This window comes from Lynx canadensis, chromosome A2 (assembly GCF_007474595.2).
Source record: "Lynx canadensis isolate LIC74 chromosome A2, mLynCan4.pri.v2, whole genome shotgun sequence".
Taxonomy (NCBI): Eukaryota; Metazoa; Chordata; class Mammalia; order Carnivora; family Felidae; genus Lynx; species Lynx canadensis.
The window spans coordinates 899,558-910,767 of record NC_044304.2 but is presented as its reverse complement, the minus strand read 5'-3'; the positions used below and the strand labels follow the sequence as shown (position 1 = coordinate 910,767).

The 11,210-nt window shown below is 64.6% G+C and overlaps 1 protein-coding gene across 1 annotated transcript in view; it reads left to right on the top strand.

Moving 5' to 3' along the window:
- The first annotated feature begins 3,629 nt into the window (after positions 1-3,629).
- ATP8B3 (ATPase phospholipid transporting 8B3) overlaps positions 3,630-11,210 on the top strand; it is an 18,839-nt gene continuing 11,258 nt past the window's right edge. Inside the window, 21 exon segments of the mRNA XM_032595267.1 lie at positions 3,630-3,683; positions 4,148-4,160; positions 4,162-4,237; positions 4,665-4,778; positions 5,623-5,721; positions 5,953-6,014; positions 6,435-6,507; positions 6,613-6,619; positions 6,622-6,682; positions 7,081-7,124; positions 7,127-7,162; positions 8,425-8,450; positions 8,452-8,535; positions 8,538-8,567; positions 8,569-8,593; positions 8,673-8,755; positions 9,190-9,277; positions 9,280-9,379; positions 9,475-9,607; positions 9,609-9,629; positions 9,631-9,686. Of these exon segments, the coding sequence (XP_032451158.1) occupies positions 3,635-3,683; positions 4,148-4,160; positions 4,162-4,237; positions 4,665-4,778; positions 5,623-5,721; positions 5,953-6,014; positions 6,435-6,507; positions 6,613-6,619; positions 6,622-6,682; positions 7,081-7,124; positions 7,127-7,162; positions 8,425-8,450; positions 8,452-8,535; positions 8,538-8,567; positions 8,569-8,593; positions 8,673-8,755; positions 9,190-9,277; positions 9,280-9,379; positions 9,475-9,607; positions 9,609-9,629; positions 9,631-9,686 (1,280 nt within the window). The 5' untranslated portion in view covers positions 3,630-3,634.

Sequence of the window (11,210 nt, the reverse complement as noted above, 5' to 3'; positions counted from 1 at the left end):
GGTGGGGAGCGAGGAGCCCTGGAGAGCCACCGTGCTGTGTCTGAGGACCTAACGCGGACAGGGGAGGGTGGCCACCTGCCCCCTCCCCAAGTGCCGGCCCGCTGCTCCCGGGAGGTGCTTGTGTGCACGGGGCTCAGTGATGGACTCGGCCTGTCACTTGTGCCTCTTGGGGGTGTTGAGGTCTCCACGGTTAGTCCATTTAAGACACAAAGTGCAGCCAGAGATGAGCCCGTGGAGGGGCAGGTGGGGGGCGCCCTATGTGTGGAGGCAGGAGGGCTTTTGGAGGAGGGCCCCTGCCACTCCCGCTTTGGCTTCTGCTAAAGGCCAAGAGGGCAGGGTCCCAGGCTGAGGACACGGCAGCCTCTACCCCCGAAGCGCCCTGGGCCAGCGCTGCCGAGGACTGGGTGCCCTCCAGATCCTGAGGGGCCCTCACTGGGGAGTGGTGACTGAGTCGGGGCCCCCCGGCCACTGTTGTGTCCCCCTGAGGCTGTTCTGACCATTTGACTTTCTCCCACCTCTTCTGTAAACAAGTAACTTTCTAAATAAATGGTGCAGGGCCATTTCTGTTTCTGTGTGGTGTCGTTCCCTTTCCCCAGAGCATAACGAGCCCCCCAGGGAGACCCAGAGGAGGGGTGCAAGCTTTCAGCTGGCCAATGAGGCTCTTGGGGCTGCAGGGAGGGAATGGGGTCCCCTGGGTCCTTCTCATTAACCACTGGGTACGGGCTGGGTGTTTGTTGAGTGAATGAATAAGAGGTTTACCAGTGCCCATCCCCACGCCCACCCTCAAAGACCAAGGAGGGTGTGCAGACCAGGCTTCCTAGGAAGAGGGAGTGGGGAGGTTGCTGCTTTGACCGGGGGGGGGGGGGTTGGGGGGGGGGCACAGCCTGTGTGCTGTCCTCACCACCCCATCGCTCCCTCATCACCAACATTTGCTCATAGGTGATGCTATGAAGGGCCCCAGTGCCAGGTGGAGAGGGGAGGCTGGGCATGGAGTCCAGCGCAGGGCAGAGGGGGGGAAGGTGGTGACAGTGTGAAAGTGCCCAGAACCAACTACCTTCCTAATTTCCATATTTCCCAGAGGATTTCTAAGAGTGAAAATATGAAAGCGTTCAATCATCTCTTGTGTCCGCCCAAGTTTGCCCCTCTCCCTGAGTCCCCACTGCTGGGGACCCTAGCTTCAGCAGTCCCCCCCCCCTGGCTCAAGCCCCCCCCCCCCCCAGCTCCCCCAGCCTCCTGGTTGTCTCCCACCCCTGTCACCTTCAGGAAGGCCCTCAGAGCCCTGGTCGCCCGCTGGGTGGGCTCACACCGGGCCAGAACTTCGTGGGCTTCCTCTAACGGTCTCTTTTACCTCCCCCAGCCCAGCACCTAACACTGCACCTGAGCTTAGAAGGTGCTCATTAATGGCTGCCGGATGAGGGAGTGACAACCCAGGACGCAGCTCAGACCTGTGATTACCTGTGGGTCCTTCCTGTGTCCCTAGCCCCACTCTGGTCCCGTCCAACCTCGGCCAGGGCCAATCCACTCTACGGAGGGTCTGCTTTACAAGGTTCCGCCCCTAAATTACGGGCCGATTAGTACCCAGGCCCGAATCGAGGCCCCCCTATCCCGCCCTGCGGTGCAAGGTCCCGCCCACTGATCCTCCCCAGTCCCAGCCTGCCCCTATCTTGACAACCCTCAGCTCCTTGCAAAGACCCAACCCTGGATCTGGGCCTGCCGCTCCCCCCCCCCGCACCGCCGCCTGCCACCACTCCAGAGGCCCCCCCCCCCCCACCCCCGCCAAGCCTCCATCTCTGCCGGGTCCCCACCACCCCGGTCCTCTCCGTAAGTCTCCGCCCCGCCCCGCCCCACCTTGACTTCTGTCTAGGTTCGCCCGGTGAAACCCCGCCTCACCTCCTGCTCTCTGCAAGACCCCACCAGCCCTGCCCCCGATCCCGCGGGCCCGCCCTGTTTCTCAGGACCCCGCCCCCCGGCCCGCCTCGGGCCCGCCCAGCACGACAAAGCCCCGCCCCTAAGCCCACCCGGGCCCGCCCCTCGGGCCCGCCCAGCACGGCAAAAGCCCCGCCCCCCGGGACCGCCCAGCGTGACAAGGCCCCGCCCCCGGGCCCGCCCCCGCGCCGCCCCAGCCCCGTCCCGCGCCCGCGCCGCCCGTTTCAGGCCGGTTGGCACCCGGCTAACAGCTCCGGCACGTCCGCCGCCCTGACCGCCCGAGGACCACCCGCCCCGGCCCGCGCGGGTGAGCGGCGGCGCTCCCGCTGCTGTGCGTCCTCGGGTGCCCTCGCACCCTCTCTGGACTCCGCCCGGCCTGAGGGCGTGAGGTCGCGGCGGCCGCGGCGGGGCGTCCCTGGAGGTTCTCGCGGAGCGGAGCCCAGTGGGGGTGCCGGAGCGCCCGGGGTCCTGTGGAGGCCCCGGCGTCTGGGCCGCCGCCGCTGCGGGATGCTCGAGGCTTCCGGTGAGCTGAGGGTGGGAAGGAAGGGGAAGCCAGCCCTGGTGGGGGGCGTCTTCCTGTCCCCCCCTCCCCCCCATAAACGTTGGGTGGATTCCGTCCACCTCAGCTTTCCTCCGACCCCGTCTGCCCTCCGCTGGTCTCCCGGGCTCTGGTCCCGCGGGCTAAGCCTCGCTCGCCCTGAGCCTCACTTTTCCCCATCCGGCGAATGGGCGCTGGCCCCGCTCAGGCTCCCGGGAGCAGCAGGACTGGTGGTGAGCCAGGTCCTCCCACTCGGGGCCTGGGGACACGGTTGGCTCAGATGCCAGCCGTCTTTGCCCTGAGAGGTTCTGAGTTCAGCAGGCAGCCCAGACAGGGAGAGAAGCAGAGGAGGGAGGGGGAGCAGGACTGGGATGGGGGACGCCCCAGGTAGAGGGGGAGCCCAGAGGAGGCGCCTGAAGAAGCGCGGCCGGTCTGAGAAGTACGAGCTGAGACCAGAACGGTGAGGACGCACTGACCGCGCATGCGGGAAAGCCCCTCCAGGGGGACAGCCAGCCCAGTGCCCGGAGGCGGGGGGCTGCTGAGTGCTGGTGGCTGCTGTGGGTCCCCTGGGCAGACTCCGATTCCTGGCGTCTAAGGCAAGGGCCAAGCGTGAGCTAGATGGTGGGAAGGTTCCAGGCTCCGTGGGAGGTCTGGGGTCGCCTGCATCTCCCCCGTCAGGGTTAGCTGCCCCGAGACCATGCTCAGACCTCTCTGGGTAGCTTGGCCCTCGTGTACGTGAGATCTAACATATAGCCCTGGGGCCCCATTTAGTCACTCAGCAAACACTGGTGAGCACCTCCGTGGGCTGGGTGTGCCGGGCGGGGATTGGGGCAGGAGGGGCGGCAGGAAGACCCGGGAGGACGTGGGTGTGGGCCTCCCAGGAGAGCTGACGGGGGCTGGCGGGGAGCAGCGGCCCGAGGTAGAACCCTCACCCCAGCGATGGGCCCTAACGGGGGCAGACGAGGCGACCTTGGGTTGCTAGCTTGGGAGCTGCTGGTGTGAGGCTGTCGCAGGTTTGGGGGGCAGCCGGGGCCCCGCCAGGCCTGAGGACGGCCAGAGAAGGACACGTCCGGCGGCCGGAACGTCCCGAGCCCGGGGACGGGGCAGAGAAGTGGGCACCGTCCGGGCTGCTGGTTCGACCTGGGGCCCTCTCCCCGCAGCCCCACCAGCATGGGCAGCCTCGCCTACCGAGAGGACCTCGAGGAGGAGAAGAACTCCGGTGCGTGTCCTGGGTCCTGGCGAGGGGGCCGAGGGCCATCACGAAGTGCAGTGGCTGAGGTGGGGACCGAGGAGGCCCAGTGTGGGGGCTCGCCGGCTGACGGTCCCAAAGCCGGTGGCCGAATGCTAGACTCAGGATTCGGGGCCTGTAGCCTTGGACACCTTGGAGCCCGGTGCTGGGCCCCAGTTTAGCGCTCTGAGGAAGGAGTGGGTGTGAAGGGGTCCCCCAGAGCCTGTTCGCTTCTTGGCCTAGGGACTGGCCCAGGGCGGCGGGACGAGGGGGGCGCTCCCCCTGAGTTTACTGTGCGCGGGGGGCCGCGGCCGTCCTGTTTGTTTACCAGCTCCCTGTCCGTGAGCTGAGTGTCCCCAGGGCTGGGTCCCCCCGGGGCCCCTCGGGCCCTCCTCTGGGGTGTCGTTAGCCTGTGTTTGCTGCCCTGCGTGATGCCCCGCTCTCTCTGGCTTCAGCGTTCACCTGGAGCTGGAAGCCAACAGCAGGACTACAACAGCCAGTTCAAGGAGAAGTCTTTCCTGTGCTGGCAGAGGAGGAAGTATAAGGTGGGCGCCCCGGTCTCTGCCCCCCTCCCCCGCAGCACCCGCCCTGAACTTCAGTCCCCAGGACTGTAGCACCCCCAGCTGGGTGCTGGCGCCCCTCCCCCCTTATCCACCCCAGTTTGGGTTAAGTTATATTAATACGAAACCTCTAAAGTGCAATATGTTCACGGGGCCCCACCTAAAACCTCTTGCGTGCGCCTCGCTTTGGGAAACGCTGAGCTCACGGCTCTGCTCCCCGAGTCTTTGCGCCCAGGAGGGGCTCGGTCAATGCTGGCTTAAGGCTTTGCCTCCCTTGGGCACTCAGTAAACTCTGGCTCAAGACCTTGCATTCAGTAGGTGCTCAATCAATGCTGGTAGTGGCCAGAAGGCGGGGCAGGCGGGCGTGGGGCCTCCCGGCCGGGCAGCAATCCCACGCTGGCTGTCGTTCCAGAGCAATGTCATCCACACGGCCAAGTACAACGTCTTCTCCTTCTTGCCTCTGAACCTGTATGAGCAGTTCCACCGCGTGTCCAACCTCTACTTCCTTTTTATCATCATTCTCCAGGTGTGGAGGGGTCAGCCGCCTGCCCGCATTGCCTCCTCCAGGGAGCCCTCCCTGACTACCCTTTGCCCCACGGCTCTGTAGACCCAGGGCAGTTTCACTGTGCAGTTGTCTGTGTGGTTTGTGGAGCAAGGTCTGTCCCCCCACGCTCATTGCTGGGTCCCCACTGCACAGCCCACGGCCTGGCACAGAGGAGTGCTCGATGCATGAGGAATTATGGGAGATGTGTGCCTGGCTCCTTCAGGTCAAGGAGGGCACGCCCCCCCCCGCCCCGCCCCCGTCAGGATGGACAGCTTCAGACATACCGCCTTTGGCCCCAGCCCTCCGAGCCAAACCCAGAGGGCAAGGAGCAATCAGGGGTCAAAGCGCGTTCTCAGGACCTGTGGGGGCCCTTCCCACTGTCTGGGGCGTCTGGGTGGGGCACAAGGGGGGGCCGGCATCCAGCCTGGACACCTTCCTCTCTCGGTGGGTGGGCAGTTTCCAGGGAACCCTGACCCAGCGTCTCATTCTGTTCCGAGTAAAGATCCAGTAAACGTTTATTGAGCACCTACTGTGTGCTGGGCACTGGGGACCCAGCAGTGGCCCTGACGCGTGTTTTCAGGTGCCTCGGGCAGGCAGGGGTGACATCAAACCACGGGGTAGGGACCAGTGATGGGGACCGGGGCCAGAGGGACAGGAGGGTGGTTGTCCCAAGGTCTGGGGGGACAGGGCCTGGCCCTGGGCTGGGTGGTCAGCAGGGTGGACACGGGAGGCCAGGCTGCAAGGCTGGGTGTGCCGGGTGGGAGGGCAGCGGGAGGCGGGCAGGTGGTGCCTGGGGGCGGCCGGCATGACCCGCCCTCCACGTCAGGGCCTCCCCGAGATCTCCACGCTGCCCTGGTTCACTCTTTTTGTCCCGCTCATCTGCCTCCTCGTCATCCGGGCCACCCGAGATCTGGTGGACGACATCGTAAGTGGCCGGGGTGCCTGGCGTGGGAGGGGGCCGGCTGGGTCCTCAGAGCCCTGGGTGTGGGGGGTGCTGGGCTGTGGTAGGTCGCATGAGAGACCGCCAGGGGCGTGGTGTGGCCAGGCAGAATCTGCCTTCCTGCCCAGCAGCCCTTCCCCCCCACCCGCCCCGGGGTGGCGTGGGGGCCCGGCTGGGGCGGGGCCGTCCCTCTGAACCGCTCCCCTGTCAGCCCAGGGGCGACACAGAAGCGACAGAATCATCAACAACAGGCCTTGCCAGATCCTGGTGGGGAAGAGGTGAGGCCTCGTGGGCCCCGTGGATGTGTGGGTCCATCCCGGGGCAAGAGGCCCCCAGCACGGCTTGCCGGGACCGGGGACAGTCCAGGTAGGAGTGCCTCTCAGAGGGCCCGGAACCTTCTGTGTTCCGGACATCCTGGCTGAGCCTGACAGCGGCCCAGCCGGCACTACTTAGCGCCTGCTGTCTACCAAGGCCGGGACGGGCCCTGTGATGGGGGTTCAGCTGAAGACGGGGGCGGGGAAGATCTGAAAGGGCCTGGGACCCGGGCCGGGGGGGCCGGGAAGGCCGGACCTCCAGGAGGACCGGGGGTGGGCGGCCAGGACCTGCAGACCGGAAGCCCCGCTCTCCCGCTGGGGTGGCCAAGGCTGGGCCTGGGAGGGACCCCCCGCTCGCTGCCACCCCCCGCCCCCGCCCCTGCACTTCCTGTGGAGAAAGTGGGAGGACCTGTATGTGGGAGACGTGGTCTGCCTGCACAAAGACAACATCGTCCCGGTGAGCTGGCGGCCGACCGCAGGGGGGGGCGGGCTGCTTCCTGCTTGCCTTCCTCCTGTGTCCCCCCTGACCAATGCTGTTGCCCCCCACCCCTCCCAACCCCAGGCCGACCTACTCTGCTGGCCAGCACCGAGCCCAGCAGTTTGTGCTACGTGGAAACTGCGGACATCGATGGGTGAGCCGTGTTCCATCACTAGGGGTCCTAAGCCAGAACTTCCCCAGCGGCCGAAGGGTTAGGTCGTTCGCCCCGGGAACGGTGTGCGGGGTGCCTGCGAGCCAGCTGGGCCAAATGTTGGGCCAGAGCAAGGGACCTACCTTGGTGCCGACATTTCTGGAGGCCCTCGTGTGCGCCAGCCTGAGCGTGAGAAGGCCTAGGGCGTGGCCTCAGCCCTGTGGCTGTGCGTCCTTGGGCGAGGGCCCTCTCCCTCTCTGGGCCTCGGCCTTCTGGTCGGCGGCCGGCACACCGTCGGTGCTTAGCGAGAGTGTTCCTGGGGACTCTGGGAAAGGGCTGCGGGTGCCCTGCCCTGGTACCGTCCATCCGGACCTTCACCTGCCTCCCCGTCTCATCACCAGGGAGACCAACCTGAAGTTCAGGCAGGCCCCGCCGGTCACCCACCACAGCTGACCAGTATAGGGAAGATGGCATCCTTCCAAGGTGAGAGGCAGCATGCAAGGAACAGCAGACACCCCCGCCCCGTGTGGGCCTGCCCCTCTGGGCAGCGGGTGCAAAACTTCCCCACCTCGCTGGGTCTTGGGGCGTGGCAGTGGGGTGTCTAGGGGGCGTTGGGGTTCGGGATTCGTGTTTCATGGCCCTCAATCAACGTGACTTTCCGGGACATTCTCTCCATTGTTACGATACGCGGGGCAGCATCTTATCAGGCTTTACATTTTATTTATGAAACACGGCCGCTTCGAGTCCAACAGTTTTGGTGGTTTAATTGAGAAGGTGGCCTGCGCACATGGGCTCGCGATTTCGCCTGCACGGTGACCCAGCAAGGGGATGCCTTATTTTTCCTGTCTCGTTGCAAAGGCAGGCCGCTCTGATTGGTTCGGGAGCCGAATGTCTGTCCTGAGCCACAGCCCCTTCGCCCCTGACATCCACGCACCGGCTGCATGCCTGATATCTGGGGGAAAGCCTCGCTCGTGGGGAGGGTGGCTGCCCGTGTCCCCACTGCTCCCTCCAGGCCCTGACCTGACTGAGCGGTGCTGCAGGCGTGGCCCCATTTTTCAGAGGAGGAGACTGGGGTCAGAGAGGTGGCGGGAGGTGTGGGCTTGCTCCTTGCCAGGGTCCCGGTCCACACCCCGTGGCCCTTTAACCCTGTCGCTGGTCCAGCCTCTCCTCCTGCCTTGATTTCCTCGCACACGAGCGGGACTGGGTGGTGGGAAGGACCTCTCCCACCACCTTCTGAAAACGACAGTGCCTGCATTTGTCCCCTGTGCTTCAGGGAGTTGGATGTTGGTGTCCCTTCCTTCTGTCCCTCCTTACACATTTATTGAGCACCTGCTGTGGGCCAGGCGCGAGGCTGGGCCCCGGGCCCTCCGCGTCACCAAGACCAGGCTGGCACCTACCCCCACAGAGCTCAGGTTGATGATGTCGTCCCAGGGGTGTCACCATGGGGAAGGGGGCTCAGGGAGGGAGGGCTTCTCTGAGGAGGTTGGATCCGGGGGGGCCGGGGGCCGCGCACACCAAGACCCCCGCGGCTGGAAGGGGGCCGGCTCTGGAGCAGGAGGAGGCTGCCTGGGGGTGGTGCAGGGGTGAGCGGGGCCGGAGTGGTGGCAGTGCCGGGCCCCGTGTGGGGTGGCTGGGGCCGGAGGGGGACAGCGGCGTCCCCCCCGCCCCAACTCAGAAAGGGCAGGCCGAGCCCCCCCCCCCCCCACGAGCCTGTGCTACTGACATTCCCCCCACGTGGCCCCCAGGCAAGGTGGTGTGTGAGGAACCCAACAAGCAGGTTGCACCACTTTGTGGGGTGCCTGGAGTGGAACGGCAGGAAGCACCCCCTGGACATCGGCAACGTGCTCCTGCGCGGTGCTGCAAGGTCCGGAACACGGACACCTGCTACGGGCCTGGTCATCTACGCCGGTGCGGCCCGGGGCGGCCCGGGGCGGGGGGTGCAGGCCAGGAGGACGGGCGGGCGACAAGCGGACGCAAACCCCACAGGTTTCGTACACCAAGATCATGAGGAACTGTGGCAAGATCCATCCGAATAGAAGCAGGATAGACCGTCTGCTGAACAGGCTGGTGGCCCTGGTGAGGCGCCCGGGCCCCCGCCGTCCTCTTCCGGGCCTCCGTTTCCCTCCTGTGCAAAAGCGCGTGCGTCCTGATCCTCAGACGGGTCCTGTGGGCCGGAGGATCTCTTGTTAGGATGAGGGCCAAGCAGTGACGTCCTCGTGGCCCCAACTCTGACGCCCTCCAGGCCCGCAGGAGATAATAAGATGGCCTGCGCTCAACGTAGGCGGCTTGCGGGTTTTGCCCGATTAGTTCTCTTTTCTGAAGTTATTGTAATAACAATTGAAACAACAGCAGCTCAGGAGGGCCGACAAAGAGCCTGCAAGTTCCCCTCCCCGGGTCCGCCCCCCCCCCCCCCCCCCCGCAGCGCCCCTGCCCCGCCCACCCGTCCCCACTGAGTGCCCCTGTCGGCGAGTCCCCGGGGCGCCCCTGTGTCACCACCACTTGCCTTCCAGATCTTTCTGTCCCTGGTGCTGATCTCCGTGGCGTTGAGCTTGGGCTTCTGGTTCAAGGTGAAGGAGTTCAAGGCCAAGCACCACTACGTGTCCCCAGGCACGTGCAGAGCGTGGCCGCCGAGACCTTCCTCACCTTCTGGGGCTTCTTCATCCTGCTCAGCGTCATGGTGCCCATGGCCATGTTCATCATGTGAGGCCCTGGCCGGCTCCCCCCACCCCCGCCCGCCCCCTCCTGCCCTCCCCTCAGGAGCGTGGGCGGAGCTGTGACCCGGAGTGTGTCCGCAGGGTCGAGTTCATCTACCTGGGCAACAGCATGTTCATCAACTGGGACGTACAGATGTACTACGCGCCACAGGACGTGCCCAGCCAAGGCCGCAGCACCAGCCTCAACGACCAGCTGGGCCAGGTGGGGTACGTGGTTCTCGGACAAGACGGGCACGCCTCACGCAGAACGTCATGACCTTCAAGAAGTGCTGCATCGGCGGCAATCGTCTACGGTGGGTCCCACCCCGCGGGTCCCGGGGACGCCGGCCCCACCCCTGTGCTTCTGGTCCCACGGAACTGTGGCCACGTGGCATCGTCCCCACGTTGCCCACGGAGCGATACTGTGGCCTCTCGGCTCACACCGGCCCCAGCGGAGACTCGGGTCTGGCCGTTGCCCCGCGACAGCAGCCTGCGTGTGTACGCGGGACCGTGGGGTGTCAGCGTCTACACGTGTCACGGAATGGGATTCTTTCGGTTTTCACAGACAGACCTCTCCTTGGGGACGCTGAATGTGCAATTTCTTTATTTATTTTCTTAATTTTATGTATTTTTGCGAAGCAGGGGAGGGAGAACAAGTGGGGTGGGGCTGCGGGGAGGGGGGGAGAGAGAGAGAGAGAGAGAGAGAGAGAGAGAGAGAGAATCCCAAGCAGGCTCAGCACTGTCAGCACAGAGCCCAACACGGGGCCCGAACTCACGACCTGTGAGATCACGACCTGAGCCAGAATGGAGAGTCGGACGCCTACCCGACCGGGCCAGTCCTGAATTTGGAATTTCATTAACATTTTCACGTGGCACGAGATGATCGTCTTTCGATGTTTTCCCAGAGATTTAGAAATGTGAGAAACATTCTCTCTCTCTCTCTCTTTTTTAAAATGTTTATTAATTTTGAGAGAGAGAGAGACAGAGAGACAGAGTGTGAGCAGGGGAGGATGAGAGAGAGAGGGAGACACAGAATCCAAAGCAGGCTCCAGGCTCTGAGCCGTCAACACAGAGCCCGATGCGGGGCTTGAACTCTTGAACCCGTGAGATCATGACCTGAACCGAAGTCGGACACTCAACTGAATGAGCCACTCAGGCGCCCCTCTCTCTCTCTTTTTAAAAAATATGTATTTATTTTTAGGAGAGCGAAAGCAGGGAGGGGCGGGGCGAGGGGGACAGAAGATCTCAAGTGGGCCTCGCGCTGGCAGCACAGGGCCCGATGTGGGATTTGAACTCACAAACCACGGGATCATGACCTGAACTGAGGGCAGGTGCTCGACCAACTGAGCCACCCAGGCGCCCCAGAAACGTGAAAACCATTCTTGGCTCGCAGACCACGCAAAAGTGGTGGGGCAGGGTCCTCTTGGCCGTCATAACGTGGGGGACGTAGTTTTGGCCAGGACGTGACCGAGCACCCACCGGGGTAGTAACGGAAGACGGAAATGGGCCCATGCCCTCTGGCAAAGCCCACCCCACCCTCAGCCGGGGTCTCAGGGGCGATAGGGAGCAGCTGGGGCCTGTGGCAAGCAGCATCGGCCCCAGGCCAGGTCTTCTGATGTTTCTAGAAGGGCTGTGGACCCGGTGTGTGTGTGTGTGTGTGTGAGACATCACCCCAATCTTTCAAAGTAGGCAGGCAGTTCCAAGTTGTAAAAAGACAACCGTGAAGACATCAAACAAAACGCCTGCGGTAGGCTGGGCTCCACCCCGGCCGTGCTGCCGGGACCCTGGAAGCCATGCCACTCTTTTCTCTCCTTCGTGCAGAAGGCAAAGCTGTGGCC